Source organism: Branchiostoma lanceolatum, chromosome 9 (genome assembly GCF_035083965.1).
Source record: "Branchiostoma lanceolatum isolate klBraLanc5 chromosome 9, klBraLanc5.hap2, whole genome shotgun sequence".
Taxonomy (NCBI): Eukaryota; Metazoa; Chordata; class Leptocardii; order Amphioxiformes; family Branchiostomatidae; genus Branchiostoma; species Branchiostoma lanceolatum.
This window is the reverse complement of record NC_089730.1, coordinates 1526216-1550630: the sequence shown is the minus strand read 5'-3', so window position 1 is coordinate 1550630 and position 24415 is coordinate 1526216. Positions and strand designations below refer to the sequence as shown.

The following is a 24415-nucleotide window of genomic DNA, read 5'->3' as shown; positions in this document are numbered from 1 at the left end:
ACTGTAAATCTCGTCATTGTCGAAAACAGACCCAAAAGGCCCAACACATGTAACTGATACAGAGTCCAGCATCATGGAAAAACAAAGTGTCAGAGATAAAAATCTACCACTCAATTATCACGACCATACCAAGTCCATGTCACAGGATGTTCGACAATCTAATCTATCATTTAAAGTGCACACGTATAGTATCAAACCACGCCACCAACATTTATCAATAGCAAACCTTACACCGTCGCCATGGCAATGCTTTTTCATTGCCAATCTTATTTTTCTTATTCCTGGCCGGCGAACAACAAGAAAAAAAATGTAAGAGGGCCTGCAGGGGGGGTAGTGATTACGAATTACGGAAAATGTTTGCCGCCGATTACGAATTACGTTAAATTTTCAGAGCCGATTACGAATTACGTTAAATCATGAGGCTTCCCAACCGACTTAAACACTTAACGCATGATTCAACTATCTAGTTCTGAATCAAAACTATTAATTTTTTTTATTCATTGTGGTGAAAATGAATCTGTTGATGACCACACTAAACCGTACTAGTAACTATAATGAGTAGCCGTGACGGCGGCAGTGAATTTCGTATGGGAGGGGACGGCAAGATAGTGCTGAACGCACGTTGACCACGTCGAGCGCCGAAGGCGCGAGACGTCCGGGAAAATTGTGAAAATCTTGACCCCCTGCAACGCTATAACCTTGATTTTGAGTGCCAAATTTTGCTGTTACACTAAGCTATGTTTGATGATATATCTATAAGTGAAAAGAATATACAAGAGTTTAATGGTATGGTGCGCGATGCCCCTAGTCCCGACATACATCGCGCCGGAGCGGCCCGGCGATTGTAGGTGGATCCTACTCTCCAAGCAGAGCTAGGGTTTCGGCTGGTTTTTAACGTGTTTTTAGGCGTTTTTGTCATGCCTTCTACTTTGTCATCGTTTTTGTTGTGTCGCAAACCCAAGGGTTTGCTACACAACAAAAACGATGACAAAGTAGAAGGCATGACAAAAACGCCTAAAACACGTCAAAAACCAGCCGAAACCCTAGCTCTGCTTGGAGAGTAGGTGGATCCGAGAGAATACCCGGGAAAATGGTAAAATCTCGACCCGCTCAAATACATTTTGAGGGGCAATATCTGCACTTATGAAAAGTTCATAAGGGTTTCTGCTAGATTGTTTGTCCTCCTGACATATTTTCGCCGGAGGCGTACATGTAACAATCGCAGGTGGGCCCGTGGGCATGCACCTCGAGAAAATTTTGAAATCTTTACCCTTTGAAACGCTATTTCCTGCATTTTTAGGGGCACATTTGGCTGGTAATCTAAGCTATGTTTTATGGCATCTCTTTGATTGAAAAATACACAATGATTCCAGCTTGATATTTGGGGGCGACGTCCTCAGAACATATTTTTTACCAGAGGCGCGACAACTTACTAAGTGGGTCTGGGCGCATGTTTCACGGGAAAATTTTGAGATCTTTACCCTCTGAAATGCTATTTCCTGCATTTTGAGGGGCAACATTGCTGGGAGACTTTGCTGGAAATAAGCCTTCGTTTTGTTAGTAGATTACGTTTTACGTTGCATAAAGGTAACGGCCTACGTTTTACGTAGAATCAAAGTGACCAATTACGCGTTACGGCCAATGTACTGATTACGAATTACGTTGATTTTGGGTGGCTGATTACGGATTACGAAGTCTAAAATGGCCTGATTACGCCTTACGGAAAAGGGGCATGCAGGCCCTCATGTAATAGTAAAACTGGAACTTAGAAAATGAAAACAGCCGGAAGGAGTCTGCAACGGAGGCTAACATGCAGCTGTCGAGGCGCCAATGAAATAATTTGGTAAAAAAGACGGAAAACAAAGAATAGTATACAGATACATCTATACAAGTATACAGATACATCTATACATTGTCAAATTACTAACGTTACAGGAATTATAACATGTAACGTTACATGGATTCGACTTCTCCTCGCTTCTTCGTAATGGCAAATATGTAAAAGCAGATATGGTTATTTTCCTCTGCCTTCAAAAAAGGAGTCAAACCCAACCACAACCATAGTCAACCTTAGTTAACTTAGAACTTTCACAGTAGACTAGATAACTATTTTTGATTCCCATGTATTTCCATGTACTTGTTTGTCTGCAATTAGCCTTTGGGCATGAACTTGCAATAAAGTTATTATAATAATCAATGGTTGTTTAAACTCATTTAAAATAAAGTTGTCTATATTGCTTCGGTGTCTGTAGTTGTCTATATTGCTTCGGTGTCTATATTGCTTCGGTGTATGTAGGGGAACATTAATATTGTTGTCTATATTGCTTCGGTGTATGATGTAGGGGAACATGGGTTGTATAAGATCGTATAAGTCTATAACACTCAGTTCTCTCTTTGTCGTATTCTTCAAAATGATGCTCATCTTCTATTCTACCTGCTAACTTTAACGTTAGATTTAAGGAGGTAAAAAGTCATTTTTAAACTTCAGACTTTTTTTTAGGAAGGAGGATAAAACCTCCTTGCTAGATTAGTCAAAACGGCGCCAAAAATCAGTATGGTGACGCCCTTAGACCGTTGCAAAAAAACTCCGACGCGGAAGTTCGACAGCCAGTTGAAATGTTACAATTTTCCTTCCAAACATCTGCTTGGAGATCACCACAGACAGGAAACGTCGTGCCTAGCATTCGGGTGCATTGTGGGTAGTCGTTCTTTTACCCCTTTCCCGTCTCGTCGTGAAGGTGCACCGTAATTTGGTCGGGTCCAATCCAGACCCATCCACACCTTCACCGACGTTACTTACAACATTTCGTCAAACCAAACTGAAGAAAAATGCCTCCCAAGTTCGATCCTACCGCGATTACCATCGGTAAGCCGTCAAATGCTTTGTGATGTCGCAATGTTGTTGTCACTTTGGTAGGATGAAAATTCAGATACCCACCCCCATAAAATTTGGCAATATGTCGAGTTGCAAGCTGGAACATTTCGTCCTAGCTTGCAACTTGACCTCTCCGACTTTATCTGTAGAATTTGCTGATGTATTTTAGTGGCTTCTCATAGAACCTATGAGAGTAGTAACAGACTGAGATTGGCATGAATGTTACAGCTGCTTATGATGCCCCCCTCCCACCTCAGCTATTACTAGTAACAGTTGCTACAGTATTCATCATTCATCATTGGTCGGCTGCAACGCAGCGCAACGTATATAATATTGAGTACTAGCGTGCGAGTCCAAAAGTCCCAACATGCGTTATGTATACTTGTTGGTATACTTTATTAGTCCAATGATAGTCATGATAACGTTATAAACTGGTCTGAGAAAACATTAATTAGATTAAGCAGGATAATACCTCCGTTGCAGTCCTTTTCCCCCCCGGAGCGTTTTTTTTTCAATTTTTTTTTTTTTGGGGGGGGGGGGCGCCGTGTATCTGCTTGGGATCCCGTATCCGCCGTGCCCCTTTGTCCGCTATAGACCCTGTGTCTGCTGCTGGGGAAGGACTGCGCTTTTTCGGCTTCAGCAAAGGCAATTAATGTATCCGCGAGAAGTAATTCACACTACCGGGAGAAGTAATTCACACTACCGCAAGAACAATTCAAATGTTACGTTGCACAAAGCCCACGTGAAGTGATGCATGCTTCCTTGCAAATGATTATCATGTTGTCTTCAAAGTCGAGTTACAAATTGTCTCAAATGTGGCCTGATGTTTCTTTCTATTGCTGATATCTTCTGTGGATTCAGCCGTTGTAGCTAAGAGATCTTATAATTAGAGTGTTTCTTTTACGACAATGAAGACAACAAAGGGTCAGGGGTTAGATTATGATCGTCCATTGTCTAGCGCAGCGTGCGCGGAGAAAGTATTGCAGCTTTCTCACGCTTTTGTAAGACATGTTTGAGTCGCGTTTCCTTGCACGAAAAGCACAAAATCATTATAGCAACTTCAATGGATGTACAAAGGAAAAGAATGCGAAAGGTTCGTTCATTTAGGTGTCCGTCCGTCGTGTTTTGAAAAGACATTTTGGCAACTGTTAGAACGTTGTCGCTGCTCAAAGGGGCGTGAAGATTTCCCTGTGCTGGCCGTGTTTATTACGGGAAGTTCGCACATCCATGGCAATGGTGATAAGTGTTTTTTGATGGGCCTTTGCTGAAGCCGAAAAAGCGCAGTCCTTCCCCAGCAGCAGACACAGGGTCTATAGCAGACACAGGGGCACGGCGGATACGGGATCCCAAGCAGATACGCGGGCGTGAAGATTTCCCTGTGCTGGCCGTGTTTATTACGGGAAGTTCGCACATCCATGGCAATGGTGATAAGTGTTTTTTGATGGGCCTTTGCTGAAGCCGAAAAAGCGCAGTCCTTCCCCAGCAGCAGACACAGGGTCTATAGCGGACACAGGGGCACGGCGGATACGGGATCCCAAGCAAATTGAAAAAAAAAACGCTGCGGGGAAAAGGACTGCAACGGAGGCTAAAGCAGGATAAGGAAAATTTAATTACCACTCCAAGAAGGAGTAATGCTACTCAATTTTGTGGGGGGGGGTCTTAGGTATTTGTTTAAAAGTAAGAATCATGTGTAAAAGATGTCCGATCTGTACAGTACGAAAGGGAAAAAAAATTCTGATTTAATAATTTTTGTAAAATGCAACTTCAGATTTTAAGATCTTACTACCATGATGCATTGATTGCTGCAAGTTCAGTTGTTTTTGTAGGGAATTTATCTTTCCTTGAGGAGGGGAAAGAGGTTTTCATGGTGTCCTTACAGTGGAGAGGTTATATGCGAAAGTAGAACCACAAGAACATTTGTAGAATTACAGCATGTGTGTCCTCTCCCTGTTAGTGTACCTGCGTGCGACAGGAGGAGAGGTGGGCGCCACAGCTTCCCTGGCTCCCAAGATTGGACCACTGGGACTGGTGAGTGTTTTCACAGTTTCTAAAAAGTGATAGAAATAAGTCAGTATTCATGCCGGGTCGGACAAGCCCATTTGCCCTATTAATTACCCAGGGCAGGTGAAAGTGCTGATTCATGTGATTGGGCTAGTGCATGTCTTACTGTACAGGCTTTATTGAGCCGGTGCAATGTTTCCAAAGGTGTGATTTTTTCCATTGGTAGATGCGGGTAGATATTGGTCCACTAGTCTTGACTTTGAAGCGGCTTGACCGACTTACCAGCCCTAGTAGCTTGTCAGACACCTGTATAGCTAGCCGGCCCTGAATTTCCAAATATTGGTTAAGGCGGGGGATAAGCTGCGCGGGCGAGGGGGTTAGTCTATTCTCAACGCTCTAGCGTTTGTGTTTGTGGGTTATATTCTATGGGATTCACACACAATGTACAAAAACATATCAGAACTAGAGTTCCACGACCTCATACCTTCGCCAAATGATTTTAACCTTTATGACTGACGTATTAGGAGTGTTTCTCATCAATCATAAATCATACCAGTTGATTGTCTTAAAATATAACATGTCCAAAGTCTGAGCTTAACAAATTTATCATCAATTATGCAAAGGAGGCCCTTATTAGCATAATTTGATTCAACGATGTTCACATTCACATAACGTCCCAATGCCACATGTGGGATTAAATGTATGAAATTGCCGTCTTTTGCCAGTGTGAAATAATAGAAGTTACTCATTAAGTATGCAAATAAGGCCCACATTTGCATATTTTCTATCTATCAACAGTCCTCTCTTCCTCAGTTACATTTTGAATTGTCATGTCATGGAACAAAGCGGATTTTTAAAGTCGCCTAATTAATTATGCAAATTAGAATCTAATTTGCATAATTATAGTCCAATCATACTAAGCATCACAAGCTATCCACATACCAAAAATCATGACCATCCATCAAGGCCATCATGTTATAGTATTTTCTCATTAATTATGCAAATGAGGTCTTCATTTGCATAGTTCATATCAATTAATATTTCTCTCTTCCTCAGTTGTCACATGTTTCAAAGTCCTATCATGGAATTTGGCGGATGTATAAACTTTCCTCATTAACTATTCAAATTAGATACTGATTTGCATAAGAAGTGTGTAATCATGTACATCATCACTCAAGCTATCTACCTACCAAAAATCATTACCATCCATCAAGCCCTTCTTGAGTTATTCCCTTTCAAAGTCAGACGCAAAACCTGCTCCTGCACTTCCAAAAAAGCCGCTAGGGGGCCCAAACCCACACCACTTACTCTCTGTCCAGAGATCTATCTACCACTCAAAAATAAGTTCCATAGCATGTCCAGAGCACGAGATATCAAAACAGGAAGTTCCACTGCAGTACCGTAAGAAGCCGCTAGGGGGCCCTAAATCTAATCCTTTTCAGATCTCATCAAAAACTACCAACATACCAAATACCAAGACAATCCATCAAGGCATTCTCGAGTTATCCTGTGCCACTACAAACAAACAAACAAACAAACGCTACCCTCTGCATAACCTTCTCGGCGAAGGTAACAAGTAGATCTGCCATCACGACTACCACAGAATTTTGGAGGGAAATGTGTGTTGTAACTAAGAAACAGACTTTATATAAATCATGTATAGATTAATTCCACATGACAGGAGGGGGAAGCCAGGCCTTCTGGAAGATGACCCCAGGGTCACCAGCCTGCCAGCCTGAGCTCCCTCAGCTGCCTGGTACAGTGACTAATGCTGCAATATAACACATTTTTACACTTTTCTCGTTAATTATGCAAAGTACTTCGCCCAAAATCTAATCATCTTGAGATTTCCCACATATACACTGACACACCAAATATGACAACAAACCATCCAGGCGTTCTCGACTTATCGTGTTCACTAACAGACACACAGACAAGCATCAACGAATAACCTTCTTGCGAAGGTAATTACCATTATAAAGTTTTTTTGTGAAAGTTCGGGGAAAAATTACCCAAAATACCGCTGGAAAAATTAACTTCCGGTTTGGGGGTCACTGTTTGATTGTGACAATTTTAGTGCCTACAAAAGAGCTGTGTACCTAAACAAATTTTAGGTACAGGTACATGGGTTAAGGTACAGGTCGGGACCTGAACCTGTACCTAAACTACTTGTTCAGAAATTGCTAGATTTTCAATAAGGACAAAAGCATGTTTGAACTGGTAAAAACATAATATTTGATTGTGCTAGGTATTATTTTGATGAAACGCAGATGAAAATTTGACTCCAGCCATGCAAATCAGGGTGCGAAATACCCGGTTGCGTACTTGCGCAGCGCAACAATATTTGGGTTGGCGCAACTTATCTCTAAACCCAGGTTGCGCGGCGCGCTACCTAAATTTTGGGCCGGAGAAATCGATTTTGCGGCAATTAGACAAAGTAGAAAATAATTTGGACCAAGGAAGCTCGCACCGCACACACGTGCACACACACTCGTTCTCACTCTCGTAAATTTCCAAACCAAACATAAATCGACCCCCAACTAAACAAGTTAATAAAGTTACCGATACTTTTTCACTCGTTTGCATCCATAGTCAACCTGTTTTATTGTGCCTGAAATGCGAAATTCGTCGGAAAGAGAGCGCGGCTCGGCTCTTGGCCGCCATGTTGAATTCATCAACTATCGCTAAATATCGCGTGATTGCGCGAGAGTAATGACGTGTAATCTGCATTACCGGCAATTACCGGTAGAGAGCAGTGTTTGAGTTGCTGTGTATTTCTATGAACGAAATGTTGCTAGTGTTTTTTTGGGGGGGGAAATTAAAGATTGCACAAGTGGAGATGAAGCCACTTTAAAAGCTGGGATTTTAAAAAATTCTCGACAAGTTGCAACAATGATAATAGAATAAACAAAGCTGTTTAAATGTTGTGACAGTGAGATAAAAACTGGACAATGACATAGACTTTTGTATCTATTTTGTGATTATCATACATTTGTACATCATCACTACATGTGTATCATTGATAACTCCAATAAAAAATATAGGTAAATTGATTCCGGGGGTACTTTTATTAGATTTTGAAAATATGCCCGGTAGGTACTTTTATGTGCGGGATGAGAATAGTGTACAGGTACAAGAAGCAAAAAGTCTATGGGTGTTGAAAAAGGATATATTTGTACTAAGAAAAATAGCCTTGTTACACATGAATTATTTAAGTTAGTTTGTTGTGGGTTGTGGCGTTTTATTTACATTGTATATCATTGAATTTTATTTGGAAACAAAAACACATTTGAACACAAGTTATATTGTTAAAGGCTATGTAATACTATGTACAGTACTTACAAAATATAATTTCAAGAAATCAGTGAATTTTAGGTGGGGCAACCTGAAATTCTGACGGGTAACCTAGCATTCTACCTAGGTTGCACTTCGTGCAACCTGGCTCAATAAAGTATTTCGCACCCTGCAAATGTATTTGCTGTGCTTTAGAGTGGCTTTAGAGCACTGCCACGGTAATTTCATAGTAATTTTATCTGTCAAAGTGGTCATCCCCTGAGTCAGGTCCAGTGCCAATACAGCAGGGTCAGGTATTTTGGACCTGTGCCTAATTGGTTCTGTATCGGTACAGTCCGGTACACAGCTCTAGCCATAAACTTAGCCATAAAATATTGCTCAACAATCACCTGGGTTCCGACACATGTCTGTAATAATAAGTTTGCTTAGATTTTACCAAAAATAATTGTATCTTGCGGGAAAGTTTCTTCCCCTTTTTTCCACTGCAGGACTTTGTTTTCTTGTAGCAGGGCAGTTGCGTGGCAAAATATTTATTGTATTGCACATGTATTGCATTTCAATTTTACGAGAATCAGACAACTGGATCATGGAACAGGCGGCCATTGCTTCTCCAGTCTGGAACTATTTCTACAGTTGAATCAACTACAAAAGCTAAATCTACTTTTTGTATGGTTTCTCTATCCAGCTGAAATAACCTACATGTAGATTAGGGGTGGATACCGGTTCGACTGGACCGGTTTGGACCGGAAAAACGTGCAAGAACCGGGTCAAAAAACCGAAAGTCCTGAACCGTTTTTTTGGACCCGGAAGTCGGAACAAAGTAGAAGTATTCGAATATTTAGACATCTCCTCAATACTCTGGCCACAAAAGGGTAAAAATAACCTTGCATCAAACTAGATTAGCCTGAAATAAGTCCATATTCATCTCTTTCTATAACTGTTGGTTCAGTTTTAGGTCGACCAAGGACTTGGGTCGATACTGAAATATGCGACGCTACCGCAAATATCGTCGGTGAATTTTCTATCATGTTCCCACACCTGCGGTACAAAAACCATCCGTTCCTAGTGGCAAAGTTACCCATAGAAATAAAGGATAAAGGATATAAGTTTCTCTCTTTTGTGATGTATTTGTTTGATTTGTAAAATGTTTCAAACGCCAAAAATTTGCCGATGAATTGGAATGTGAGCCGTGCGCTCCGCCGGGATCGGTGGCCATGATGTTTTTAGACCGCAGCAGAATGTAAAAGCCGGTCATTTTTACACCTGTTCAAGCGATGATTGTTACGATCAAAAATCGATGAATCAATTCATTTTGAGTTTTAGCCCCCAAAATATTAAATTTTCCCTTCTGTTACCTGTATCATTTCAAAGCTCATGATCTGCCCGTCATTATGGTGCTACTTTCATTTTGCTGCGGTCTAAAATGGACAGCCCCGAATCAGATAGCTTTCTCCATGCGGTCGGCCTGTCATTGGATGGCGGCGCCGCGGTCCTGATGCGCAAAATTTGAACTGCGCGTTTCAAAGGAACCGAATATATTTGACTGGGCCGGCACAAACAGATGATTTTTGATACTATTGAGCAAGAATTTCAAGGACATTAAAGTATTTTGGATTATTTGTAGACAGAGGGTGGGGGTGAAAAAAAATGCCTGTAAAAATGTTGAACTTGATGCCACCAGTGAAGTTTCAAATTATGGAATGAGACTTTATTTGTTTTGGTCATGAAACCAATAGATAAGTTTTAGAGTTATCTATTTATTTATTTATCATTCAAGGTTATGTGAATCATTACTTGCCTTGTTCCAAGTAAAAGATACCATTGTGTTATTTTCAACTTGTTGAACTTGTTGCACCGTGGCCCCCGGATAGGGGCCAGCCAGGGAACTTATGCCCAATTTTTTCGAAAATCCCTCATACTAGTATCATTTCGTATGTAGGAAGGTATTGAATGAATTGAATTGCCAATTGTTCTGCACCATCAATGTAGGCTTTTTATGACCTATTCAAATACTTTATTCCCGGTTGTTAATATTGATTAAAAGGAGTATTACTTGGTGTCTAAAGGATTGCTTGTGCTCCCGCCTTTTTTATAGTGGTGTGCCTAAATAAGTGCAAGATTCAAATACATATTGGTTTGATATTACGTAAGTATGCTAATATATCAACTAGACAGGATCAGGTTTAGGTCCAGGTCCGGACCTGAACCTAAACCTCTGGACCTGAACCTGGACTCGAACCTGATCGAGCCGAACCGGTATCCACCCCTAATGTATTTACATGCTGATCACAACTAGGGGTAGAAGTTACAGAAGTTCTCTTTCTTTATGTACCAAAACTACAAAGTTATGAACGGCAAAAAGAAAATGTAGTCTCGTCTTCTTTTTCACTGGCAGTTCTGTTGGTTCTTCATCACTTTCCTCCTCTTCACTCTCTTCATTCCTGTGTCAAAAGTGCCAACCCCACATAAAACTACGTAAAGACTTGGAAAAAGACATTACCTGGCATTTGGGTGGTAGAAGTAACACCAGTCACCTGAAATTTAGAAAGTCACTTTCCAAATTTCAAGACAGTCAGGTTGAAATCCCAATTTTTCAACTTCTTTATTCCTTGATGTACATCAAAGTTTTACATACCATTGGAAAGATCATGTTATCTTGAGTATCAGGTTCATTTTTTATGGTCACAACGTACAAATTTATCGAGATATTTGACTTTGAAAATTGCTTATCCCGCAGTGTTCAGAATGAAAACTCGGGAATATTTGTGTTCCTGTCGGTATTGCGCAGTGTCCCCGCCGGTAACTTCAAGTGTTCCCGCCGGTAACTTCAAGTGTCCCCGCCGGGTTCACGGGTCACCCTGAATGCAAACGCCATATAATCAGCACCATGAGAATGTCCGTATTTCGGCCCGATGCTGACGTAATCGGCTCCGAACTACAGCGGTTGGTGGCTTCCAGAACTGGCTCACGATGGTAAAAGTATCACCCGATTACGGAGCCCACAATGGCTCAATTATATGCGAATCCGGTACCAAAATAACGACAATCTTCTGAATTTTCCAACAATACCAGTGGCTAAAAAATTTTCACAGGGTACATTCGTCCGTAATTTCAAATTTAAAAATTAAAATGTGAAAATTTTCACCCATGGAAGTCGCACAAGCTGGCCACTTGTATCATTTTGTAGCTCGTAATGTTGGCTACAAATTGGAGACTTGTTTTCTTGTTTAGGAGTGACGTAACGCTTTGGATCGGCGGGAAGCCAGCCCTCCCCAAGTGTGAAACGTGTGTAGCCTGAGGGGCGATTTCTCGCTTATGGTTGACGTTTTTTTAGTAAATCTTTCACAGATATTGATCTAAGAAGCTTCTTCAACTACTGGAACAAAAATATAAGCGATTTTTCACCGTTATATATCAGATCGTACGCGTTAAATTTTTCGGTTTTGACGGGCCCGGAGAACAAATTTCGGGCTCTGCCCCAACCCTACTTAAAGTTATAGGACCAGTGAATTGTTAAAAACTAATCCTACCCTAATGGCTATACCCAGTTTTCACCAATTGTATATCAGGGGTACCAGGTTAATCTAAACAGGGGTGCTGCGCCCCCTTGCCCTGACCATGTGCCTCCTTACCCTGAGCATCCTTACCCTGAGCAGATCCTCTGACAATCATAACATTTGGAATGACCAGGGATGCTACCAGGTCACATATGTCATATCTGACAGTTATTTCGCCCCTCAGGAAGCCAAAAATGCCCCGTTTTCACTTAAAATTCTATAAAACTCCGCCATACCCCACTTGGTTTTTCTAGAAAAACCCTGGTACAGTCAAACCTGTATTAGCGGTCACCTTTGCATAGCGGCCACCTGCCCATAGTGGTCACTTTTTGTCGGTCCCTTGGATTTTTCCCATTGACATAAGCATTAAGAATTAGGCTATAGCGGCCACCTGTCCAACGCGGTCGCGGCCACACGATTTTCGGCCCCGCAGGTCTGGAAACACTGCCGATAACGGTCACGGCGCATGGTCCCCGCAAGATTCGGGAACCTTCTTTCAAATCTCGGCAGAAAAAAATGTCACTACAGCTGCAGTGTTACCCATGAAAATGTTGTGCATGGTTTTATTTTGCTCCTGGTGTTGGTTTTGCATTTCCAAAACCGCGAAGACGCCAGAAATTTGCAGACAAACAGAGCCAGTCTTGCGCGCGGTCCTAGCGGGACGCTTTGTTTACTTGGGTTACTTCACTAGTAGTACCATGGGCGAGCAGTTTGTTAAAAACACGCCTTTTATCCTTTATTTTTTTAAAGGTTATGAAGTCAGTGTTCTCACCAGAATTTTTTCACAGCATAGGGGTCAGAGGTACAGAAGGCCAACTTTATGCGGTGCAAGTCACGCATGGAGTGCTGAAGACATGACCAGAGTAGGGAGTCCGGCATGTTCCCCCGGAAAATTTGTAAATTCATAACCCAAGGAGACTTTATTTCATGCATTTTGAGGGATGAATTTTGTGAAGAAGACTTTTTCCTCTGTCACTGCCTCATTCTAAAGCCAAATATGAACTTTTTATAAGATTTATGAAGGGTCACAAGGTTTGTCCCAGAAAGAAACACCCCTATGCTGGTTGAAACACAGCATAGGGGTCCAGATCACAGCATAGGGGGTCCAAATCACAGCATAGGGGGCCCCTATGCTGAAAAGGCCTGGCGAGAACACTGGAAGTCATCTATTCTTTATATATTCTGTTCTCTATATTCAAAGAACTTCTTTGACGAAATAAGTTTACATTTTGTACTATTTAATGTAGAGTAAAATCATAACTCACACATTGCAGCTGCACCCACATTGCAGTAGACTATCCCAATGACCCTATGAGTATGACCTCACAGGCGCCATCTTGCAGCTGTTGTTTTTTTCTCCCGGCAAGGAATCCGACCCAAACAGGCTGATTTTACCGTGAAAATCCACATTTATTTGCTGATAAATGATGTCGCCGCACAATTGAAAATGACACGGTTGTCTTCGGCAACATTTTGATCGCATGTGCTCCGGATTGGGGGCGGATCGATGAATCGACTTCGACTTAATTTGCTTGTGGAAAAATCCGGACCTATCGAAAGCAGTCATCTTGAGCCGATGGTCGTCTTGTGGAAGTGGTCGGTAGACTAAGTTTGACTGCACATGTATGTGAATAAATGTTTCTCAGTGGGTACAGAAAACATGTGCCACTTATTGGTCATGGTCAATCAAACGTTTCTATAGAGCGGCCACCTGTCCATTGCGGTCGATTTTGGCCAGTCCCTTGAGTGACCGCTATAGGCAGGTTTGACTGTACATGTATTGAAGGAGTATAGCAAAACTAACAATGGTACTGTTTATATCCTTGTAGTCTCCCAAGAAGGTTGGAGATGACATCGCCAAGGCTACGCAGGACTGGAAAGGTCTGAGGATCACCGTCCAGCTGACCATCCAGAACAGACAAGCTAAGGTGTCCGTGGTCCCTTCAGCCTCCTCCCTCATCATCAAAGCTCTTAAGGAACCTCCAAGGGACCGCAAGAAGCAGAAAAACAGTGGGTACCTTTGGTTGTTCCTTTCTGTCATACCTGGGCCGCAATAACATTCAATTCAGGTGTTCTGCACCTGTCCATATTTTACGGTATCCCACGGGGTTCTAATAGTTTAATTATCTCCATGAAAAATGGAGATATAGTTTTGGGTGTGCAGTGGTAGAAATACTTTTTTTCAGTGTTCTGCAATATTACAGAATGTCAAAATTTTTTTCTGCAATTTGAAAATATTTTCTGCAAATACACAAGACACCTTCTCAACTTGATAATGCCTATATATACTTATATTTACATCATATCTAGCTTTGCAACATTGCTGTTATTCTTTATTCTCACTCTATCTTTAAATTTTACTAGCAAAATTTGAAACAGGAATAACATACATGTGCGTGAAAAATATTCAAATGAATAGCGAAAATTGCAACAGCAAAAGCGTATCTATTCAATATTAATCAAATCAAATATTTGTTTATAATTTAAGTATGTGTATTAAAATTTTGAAAAATTCAACAACCTGCCTGAAAAGGGGGAAAAGAACATTATATCCCTGCAAGGAATACGTGCTCTGATGCGTAATGTTAGATCGCACGACCCGTGGTAACAAAAATCACAGCCACGGCCCACGGAAAAAATTACAAGATTTGAAAAAATCGAGAAAATAATGAAAAATTCAAAATAAAGAAACCTCGCGCAAACCTTGCCCTCTGCGTAATTTTATTTTTTATAAATTTGAAGAATTGCTATCGGTTTTAAACATCGAACTCCGAGTTCGAACAATCGGCCCTCAAGACGGCCCGGGGATGTTATTATATTGTTTTTCACGTGGGCGCCCCCCTCCCCACTGTCTCGGCACAGGAGGAAATGTCCCGCCTTCTCTACGCAAGGCGGTGCTCTAGATCTATCTGAGTAGTTCTCAACTTCATCGCTGCCATCTGGGCTTGAAGGACCACGGACTAATGTAGCAGCCACCGTTTCGTTCCTTCTGTCATCGCGCCCATGCCCTGAGTTCATGATCAGGCCCCGAAGAAATCGCATGCTTGCGACATACTAGAAACATCCGGGAATTGTTTTCCCGACTTTTGCCGACCTCGAGATCGTGACCGCGGAGATTAGCGAGGGTTGACGGAAATGCACGAAATTGACATTTTCTCACATGATTCGTCTCCGAAGTTATCACGGAAAGGGTCGAAACCCCCCGAAAAAACTGACCTCAAGTAGCACCAGGCAGTCTGAACGCACCGAAATGCCGCCATCTTGCGCGGCAGTGTGGGTTTCAGTTTATATCTGCAGCGCCGCTAGTTTGCTTACTAGTAAGTCTATATGAATTATAATCTCCTGAATTGAGAGCCATTGAATCCCGAGTCTGATTTTTTTCCTCTGCAAAATTGCACATTGTTTAATTTTTCTTCTGCAATCTTGAAAATCTTTATGCATTTTGCAGATTGCAGACGGGTATTTCGAACGCTGGGTGTGTCTGTGTGTCTGTCTGTTTGTCTGTGTTTCCGGACCACTGTAGTCAGCAGAACTCAAGAACCTCTTGATGGATTACAATGATATTTGGTATGTGGTCAGGTGTTGTGAAGCCGAAATTCAAGGTCAATTTTGGGCCCCCTGGTATGTGACCTTGGTACTGCAGCAGAAATTCCATTTTTGTATCTCTTGACCTAGACGTGCTATGGTCTTGATTTTTCTGTGGCAGATACACATGTAGCTTGTAGTGTAATGAAGACCTGGTGTGGGTTTGGGCCCCCTAGCAGCTTGCTCTGGAACTGCAGGGGCGTTATTGTTAAAATCTTCTAAGGAGACTAACTGAACAAAGGAACGATGGATTTCCATGATATTTAGTATACAGTTAGCTTAGACAGAGATGTACACAATGAAGTGCAAATTATGCTAATTGGGACTTGATTTGCATAACTAATGAGGAAAATCTACAGTTGCAGTGTTTTCCATTAGGCCTAGGAAAAAAAATGTTGTGTTTCCGGGTACCCGACCGACCCTAGCAAAACCCCCCGACCCTAGCCTTTTTTTGGTGTCGGCCGAAATTTAGGGTCTTTTCTTTGTATTTTTGCACAAAAAAACTAGGAAAAAATTGGACTTGGCAGAAGTCTTAATAGCCGAGCGGCATTGCTACTCCCGACCGCTACACACGTAATCTGTCGAGAAATCAGAAAATCGAGATACACACCACATTTTTGGCTTTGCATAGTTTGTAGTTACGGGCGTCGGGCGGCCGTCTATCGTCGGAAAATCACTCTTTTGTTTCTTGCTATTGTTGTGCTTGCAAACAATCGATATCGGTGCTTTTGACATACATTGAAAACCCTTTTTTTTTCAAATCTCAATGAAAGAATACCAGCGAAAATATGTGAAGACTTTACGTATTTGAGTCCGAGCATTTGAGCCCCTACGCTGTGATTTGCCGCGATTTGCCATCATATGTGGTCGTTTTCGGCGGAGAATCTATTCCTTTAACTCTTTTCCCGTGAAAATTTTGCTTAGGTAGCGTAGATGAATCGTATTTTACGCTGTGAAGTGAAACAAAACTGAGCGGAGACTGCCGGCGACCGCTGGAGCCACCAGCTTTCTTGCTCAATGATATGCGTGTTTCTAAGCACTGATTGGTTGGCGTCATGAAATGATGTGCTCTAATTGGCTGACTGCAGGATGACCAAATGGCGGGAATTCCGCCCACAGTTCTGGCATCTGGTCAATGTAGATCGCATTTGTGACGATTGAAGTAGTTTTGTAGCGACCTTCGTAACATTTAATATTGATTTTGAAAAATTAAACAAGCATTTCTGATGGTAAAATTCAGTTAATTTCCCTTCCCAACCAGGCGGAATTGGACGAGGTTTGGTGGGAAATTGTGGTATATGTTTACTGATAAATGTAGTATAAAATGAGTTATGTTGATACAGGTTTGCTATGAATATAGTATGATAGCAAGACCAGTTTAAGGTTTTTAGTTTTTTTAAATTGTTTTTATTGATAGTGCACTATACTTCTATATTTCAAATTCATTACATTATTGTATGAAAAGTTTTTTACCTAAGTTTTCAAATGTTGTATATGAGATGGCAGTGAGAAAGCAACTGTATATTCTTAATAATTCACCTGTCACTTTTCCAATAGATAATTTTATTCCGGGGGTACTTTTATTAGATTTTGTTTACCCCCTCCATACAGCGCATGTTTAACCACATGCGAATTGAGTACAGTGGTGAGGAGGTTTAACCGTTGGCCCAAGCACTGTTAGTGTGAGGCAAACAGTCAGTGCATTTGATGTCAACAGTAAAAAAAAAAGGGGGGGAATCCCTACCTTCCGACCCTAATTTTTTCAGGACCGTAACAGGAAACACAATATATTTTTTAAGGGGTAGGGGTGGATACCAGTTCGGCTCGATTAGGTTCGAGTCCAGGTTCAGGTCCAGAGGTTTAGGTTCAGGTCTGGACCTCGACAATCTTGATTGACATGCCTGTCTGAAATGTCAATATTTGCCATAGTTCAGGATTCCGTAACTCAGGAACTATCAGTGCAAGGAGGCTGATGTTTATACAAGGTCAGAATAAAGACTTGTAAATGTGAATTGCTGGTTGTGTGATGTTCTGTTCTTGAGATATAATGGTATGAAAAACGATAAAAATAGCTTATTTTAAAAAATCCGTAACCTTAGGCGCCCAAAATCAAGACTTTGATTGCTGGTACCTCGGCCATACACATGTACAACATCCGATTCACTTCAAACAAAAACCATCTTGTTTCTTTCAGTGAGCTCTCTCTGATAAGCTAAATTGTGAATGGCTAGCATCAATTTCAATTTTTTGTCCAAATACCCCTATTAGTATAGAACATTATTTGTCATCACATGCTAAACATGTACAAGAGCATGTAGGGTTTATATTCCATTGATTTACAAATGTGATGCACATATATAAGCTTGAGTGATATATGCTATATTGGGATTTTCGAAAAAATTGGGCATAGGTTCGCCGGCTGGCCCCTATCCGGGGGCCACGGTGCCTCAAGTTCAACAAGTTGAAAAATACACAATGGTATTTTTTACTTGGAACAAGGCAAGTAATGATTCACATACTGTAACCTTGAATGATAAATGAATAGATAACTCAAAAACTTATCTATTGGTTTCATGACCAAAACAAATAAAGTCACATTCCATAATTTGAAACTTCACTGCTGGCATCAAGTTCAACATTTTACAGGCGTTTTTTTCACCCCCACCCTGTCTTACAAAATCCAAAATACTTTAACATCCTTGAAATTCTTGCTGAATAGTATCAAAAATGATCTGTTTGTGCCGGCCCCGTCAAATATCTTCGGTTCCTTCGAAATGCGCAGTTCAAATTTCGCGTGTCAGGACCGCATGGCGTGGCCATCCAATGACAGGCCGACCGCATGGGGAAAGCTCTGCGATTCGCCGCTGCGCATTTTAGACCGCAACAGAATAAAAGTAGCACCAAAATGACGGGCAGGTCATGAGCTTTGAAAAGATGCCAATGACAAAACGAAAATTTAATATTTTTGGGGATAAAACTCCACTTGAGTTGATCCATTGATTTTTTTATCGTAAAATTATTGCTTGAACGTATGTAAAGATGACCGCAGGAAACAGGCTTTTCATTCTGCTGCGCATGCGGTCTAAGCCAGAGAGAGCGGCAAACATGGACGCCCTCCAGTACCCCGAGCGAGCTCACGGCTCACTTTCGGCAAATTTATGGCGTTTGAAACATTTTACAACTCGAACAAATACATCACAAAAGAGAGAAACTTATATCCTTTATTTCTATGGGTAACTTTGCCACTAGGAACGAATAGTTTTTGTACCGCGGGTGTGGGAACATGATAAAAAATTCACCGACGATTTTCGCGGTAGCGTTGGAATACATAATTTTTTCAGCTTACCGCTTAGTTCTGCAGCCATTATCCTGGCGCAGGTCTTAATTTTTGATTGTCGCACCGTGCGACCGTGATTTTAAATCTAGTCGCATTCTCAAAAAACTGGTCACATATGCGACTAATCCAGTCGCACTCATGAGCGCTGAACTGTATTCAAATATTTCTACTTTGTTCCGACTTCCGGGTCCAAAAAAACGGTTCACGACTTTCGGTTTTTTTGACCCGGTTCTTGCATGTTTTTCCGGTCCAAACCGGTCCAGCCGAACCGGTATCCACCCCTAGATATAGTTTATGCATATGGCAACAGGTACCAATTATGCAAATATATTCCTAATTTGCAGCATTCGAAATACCCGTCTGCAAGCTGCAAAATGCAGAAAGATTTTCAAGATTGCAGAAGAAAAATTAAACAATCTGCAATTTTGCAGAAAAAAAATCAGATCGGGATTCAATGGCTCTCAATTCAGGAGATTATAATTTATATAGACTTACTAGTAAGCAAACTAGCGGCGCTGTAAATATAAACTGAAACCCACAGCGCCGCGCAAGATGGCGGCGTTTCGGTGCGTTTCTCTTTAATCTCTGCGGTCACGATCTCGAGGTCGGCAAAAGTCGGGAAAACAATTCCCGGATGTTTCTAGCGTAAAGTATGTATGTACAGAAGGAACGAAACGGTGGCCACTACATTAGCCCCTGGTCCTTGAAGCCCAGATGGCAGCGATGAGGTTGAGAACTACTCGGATAGACATTGAGCACCGCCTTGTGTGGAAAAGGCGGAACATTTGCCGAGACAGTGGGGAGGGGAGCACCCACCGTGAAAAACTAACATCGCCGGGCCGTCTCTGGATTCTCCCCATATGACCGTAGTCGGAGACCGATGTTTGAAACCGATAGCGATGTTTCAGATTTATACAAAAAACTACACAGAGGCCAAAGTTTGCGTAAAGGCGTTTTGTATTGAATTTTACATTTTTTTCTCGGTTTTTGTCATTTTTTCTGTGGGCCGTGGCTGTGTCACAGGTCGTGCGATCTTATTTATTGATTATGATACGAATCAGAACACGTTTTTCTCGCAAGGATATAATGCCCTTGTCCTCCTTATCAGGACGGCTGTTGAATTTGTTTTTAATTTTAATACACATACTGAAATAATCAAACGAATATTTGAATTGATTGATATTGAATAAATATGCTTTTGCTGTTGCAATTGTCGCTATTAATTTCAATATTTTTCACACACATGCATGTTATTCCTCTTTAAAACTTTGCTAGTGATAATCAAAGCTAGAGTGAGAGAATAAAGAATTAACGTTACAGCAATGTTGCAAAGCTAAATATACAGTCAAACGTGTATGAGAAGACCACCCAGGGGACTGATAGAATTCGGGCGTCTTGGACACATGGTCTTTTTACAAATAGAGATTCACAAGTCAAGACAGAGGCACCGATTTCAACGTTTATGTCATAATTTATTAACAAGAATGCTAAACAAGATGCACTTAATCGTTTAACAGCAAAGCTCGTCTCCATAATTCATACCGCTTTCGGATTCCACATTTACGATATTTCTTCCCTATTTTCCTGGATTTTTTTGCTAAAATTCATGAAAATTCGCTTATTTTTGTGGCGAGCGGCGTCACTTTTACCATCGGCATTGTCTGTAAAAACTAATGTGAATGGAGTCGATACCGCATAACAATGGGGCATTTTGCTACAAAACAAAGGATCAATGTTTTGGATTGAGTATCCGACACCCTACTGACGTTTTAAAATACAATTTTCATGTAAACAACACCAACTGCAATTCTGTTTACACCGTGAATAGGTCAGAAAATAAGTTTACTGGCGAGTGTTCTTACCGGGCACATGGTCGCCACAAGCGGGAACCTTCTTTCACAAAATCGGCGACTCAGCAGAAAAATTACCAGATCATTATGGCATTGTTACCCATGAAAAGATCGTGTATGGTTTAGTTTCTCTCCTGTTGTGGGTTTTAAACTCCCAAACCTGCCGAGAAATACAGAAATATAGCCTCTAGCGTGCCTGTACATGTAGAAACGCATTGTTTATTTAGTTAGGATACTTCACTAGAGGCATGGGTGAGCAGTTAAAAAAACAAAAAAAACATCCACTTATTATCTTCAGAACAAAATGTTATCAAGTCAAGCTTTAAAATGTTTTTGACGAAATGAGTTTAAATTTTGTACTATTGAATGTAGAGTAAAATCACACCACACGCAATAGTTCCATCCACATTGCAGTAGACTATCCCAATGACCTGTGACCACGGGCGCCATCTTGGATTTCATCGCTGCAAAACAGGCCGATTTCCCGCAACTTACCATTAAAAACTGACGTCGCCACACATTTGAAAATGACGTGGTCGTCTTAGATTACGCTTTGGTCGCTTGAGGTCCGGATTAGGGCCGGTCGTGGTCACAGAGGACAAGTGGTCGTCATGGACACATTGCTCAATGCTTGTGTCTATGGGGGAAAAAATGGTGACCGACCGAAATCGGTCGTCTTGAGCCGATGGTCGTCTTTTGGACGTGGTCGTTAGATCAGGTTTGACTGTAATGTAAATAAGCAGGCATTATTAAGTTGAGAAGGTTGTAGAATTTAGGCATGTGTATTTGTAGAAAATATTTTCAAATTGCAGGAAAAAAATTTGACATTCTGCAATATTGAAGAGCACTGAAAAAAAGTATTTCTACCACTGTAATTTGCATAATTAATGCAAAAGTGGCGTAATTCATCTAAGAGGAAAATGATAGGCGATCCGACCCGCGGTCGGGCTGGTACCTCGGGTGATGCGGAATACCCCGTGTTGTATTCTATATTTATGACGAAGCATATATTATGTAAATGTGTTGGTCATTTACATAAACAGAATATTTCATGGAGATACGAGCTCTCCAAACTCTTGTTGCTCTTGTGATTGCATAAGAATGGTTGTACTATTACCTCTGGGAAGGAGGGTCACCTCCTGAAGGAGTAGTGTGATTAGGGTTGAAGTCTGCCATCTCTGATTAACTTGTTTTTTTTTGTCCCCCCTCAGTCCTGCACAACGGTAACGTTGGTTTTGACGACATTGTGGAAATCGCTCGTCAGATGCGGCCCCGTTCCATCGCCCGCAAACTGGAGGGAACTGTGAAGGAAATCCTGGGCACGGCGCAGTCGGTCGGCTGTACGGTAGACGGGTTGCCTCCTCACGACGTCATCGACAAGATCAACGAGGGAGAGTACGAGGTTCCCGAGGTAAGAAAACTGGCTTGTTTTCTGACATCTGCCAGATTTGTGTACATACATTTACATGTCTTTGTAATGCATTGATTGCATACAACTTATATGTCTCTGTAAAACACATGCACTGATTGCATACAACTTAAGACACTGCATACAACTTATTTACATCTCTCTGTAAGACACACTGATTGCTTACAACTTACATGTCCCTTAAGTTTAAAACACTGATTGCATACAACTTACATCTCTCTGTAAGACGCACTGATTGCATACAACTTACAGTCAAACCTGTATTAGTGGTCACCTTTGCATAGCAGCCACCTGCCCATAGTGGTCACTTTTTGTCGGTCCCTTGGATTTTTCCCATTGACATAAGCAATAAGAATTCTTCTAAAGCGGTCACCTGTCCAATGCGGTCGTGGCCACAGGGTTTTCGGTCCCGCGGGTTTAGAAACACTGCCGATGACGGTCACAAGATTCGGGATCCTTCTTTCAAATCGCCAATTCGACAGAAAAATATTATCATTATAGCACTGTTACCAATGAAAATGTTGTTTATGGTTTTATTTTGCTCCTGGTGTGGGTTTCAAATTTCCAAAACCGCTAAGAAGCCAAAAATTTCAAACAAACACAGCCTCTTGCGCGCGGTCCTAGTGGGCCTGTACATGTTGGAGACGCTTTATTTACTTGGGTTACTTCACTAGCAGCAGTTTGTTAAATAAACACAGACGCCTTTTATCTTCTAAAAAGGTTATAAAGTCATCCATTCTTTGTCTATCCATTTCTTTTATTCAAAAAACTGTTTTGACGAAATAAGTTCACATTTTGTACTATTTGATTTTGAGTAAAATCATACCCCACACAATAGCTCCACCCACATTACAGTAGACTATCCCAAAAACCCTATGACCTCGCAGGCGCCATCTTGTTTTTTCTAGAAAATCTCCCGTCAAAAATCCAACCCAAACAGGCTGATATTCTGCAATTTTATGCAGAAAAATGATGTCGCCGCACAATTGAAAATGACGCAATGGTCTTGGGCAACATTTTGGTTGGATTGGGAGCGGATTGATGGATCGTATTGGGCTTGTCACGGAAAAATCGGGACCGACCGAAAGCAGTCATCTTGAGCTGATGGTAGCCTTGTGGAAGTGGGCGTTAGACCAAGTTTGACTGTATGTAAATAAATGTACTGAAACCATGTGCCACTTATTGCTCGTGATCAATTAATCGGCCGTTTCTCTAAAGCGGCAACCTGTCCATAGCGGTCTGTTTTGGCCAGTCCCTTGAGTGACCGCTATAGGAAGGTTTGACTGTACATCTCTCTGGAAGACACACTGATTGCATACAAATTACATCTCTCAAAGACATGCTGATTGCATACAACTTAATGTACATGTCTCTGTAAGACACGCTGATTACATACAACTGATGTCTCTGCAAGACACGCTGATTGCATACAACTTACATATCTGTAAGGCCAAATGATTACATACTGTTTACAAATGATGTCTCTGTAAGACATGCTGATTGTATGCCACTTACATCTCTCTGGAAGGCGCACTAATTGCATACAACTTACATCTCTCTGGAAGACACGCTGATTGCATATAACTTACACATCTCTGGAAGACAAGCTGATTTCATTCAACTTACTTCTCTCAAATCTCTCATCAACTTACATATCTCTGGAAGACATGGTGATCGCATTCAACTTACATGTCTCTGGAAGACACGCTGATTGCATACAACTCACATGTCTCTGGAAGACATGCTGATTGTATACAACTTACATGTCTCTGGAAGACACGCTGATTGCATACAACTTACATGTCTCTGGAAGACATGCTGATTACATACAACTTAAAAGCGCATTTTTGTGTTTTAGGAATGAGAGGCTGCCCTTCTCTGATGTGACATCAACATGTGGACCAACAGGCTGGCAAAATGTACCAACATTCTGTTGGCTGAACCCCAAGAGAACATTACATCAAAGTGCCTGTCTACCTGAAGTTCAACATGTCAATAAAATGTCACATTACCAAGAGTCTGGTGTCTCCTGGCTTTGTATTAGGGTGTTTGTGTGAATCTGAATCTTAATCTTCTTAAGCAGTTTTGGACAGTTTTGTTGAGAATGAGCAAGGAATGATATTATCATTTTGTGTAAAAGAACCCAACACGCTTATCGAGAAGAGTATGGGTGGCCCGGTGTGCTTGGCTGAATAGGCGAGCCGTAGCAAAGCTGCATTGCACTACTAACAAGAAAGCGTCATACTCTGTCCTAAGTTTGACAAAGGGCAGGGTTCATCGCCAGGGCATTTGAGTGTATTGAACGCTGTGATTTTGGCCCCTACGCTGTGTTTCAACCAGCATAGGGGGGGTTTTCTGTTGTTTTGATGCAAAGGTAAAAAAAAAAAAAAAATTGGCTTTATTTCACAAAGTTAAGTTTTCAAAATGCAGGGAATAGTGTCTTTGATAGTTTAAAGTTCAAAATTCCCAGGGGGAGGATGCCCCGGA

General features: G+C 41.4%; 1 protein-coding gene and 1 long non-coding RNA gene across 2 annotated transcripts; both read left to right on the top strand.

The window, feature by feature from the left end:
* The first annotated feature begins 319 nt into the window (after window positions 1-319).
* Window positions 320-1357, top strand: LOC136442539 (uncharacterized). The gene is made up of 2 exons (XR_010757022.1): window positions 320-848; window positions 1065-1357. It is a non-coding gene; the product is annotated as an uncharacterized lncRNA (long non-coding RNA).
* A 1343-nt stretch (window positions 1358-2700) lies between these two features.
* Window positions 2701-23945, top strand: LOC136442537 (large ribosomal subunit protein uL11-like). The gene is made up of 5 exons (XM_066439454.1): window positions 2701-2866; window positions 4830-4903; window positions 13557-13737; window positions 21711-21910; window positions 23787-23945. The coding sequence occupies exons 1-5, from the start codon at window positions 2830-2832 to the stop codon at window positions 23790-23792; spliced, it is 498 nt and encodes a 165-aa protein (XP_066295551.1). The 5' UTR covers window positions 2701-2829; the 3' UTR covers window positions 23793-23945.
* The last annotated feature ends 470 nt before the right edge of the window (window positions 23946-24415 follow it).

Bases quoted from the DNA above. Each gene is read 5' to 3' on its own strand.
- LOC136442537 (XM_066439454.1), top strand. From the start codon at position 2,830: ATGCCTCCCAAGTTCGATCCTACCGCGATTACCATCG. The intron at 2,867-4,829 runs GTAAGCCGTCAA...TCTCCCTGTTAG, and splicing joins TCCTACCGCGATTACCATCG to TGTACCTGCGTGCGACAGGA. The intron at 4,904-13,556 runs GTGAGTGTTTTC...ATATCCTTGTAG, and splicing joins AGATTGGACCACTGGGACTG to TCTCCCAAGAAGGTTGGAGA.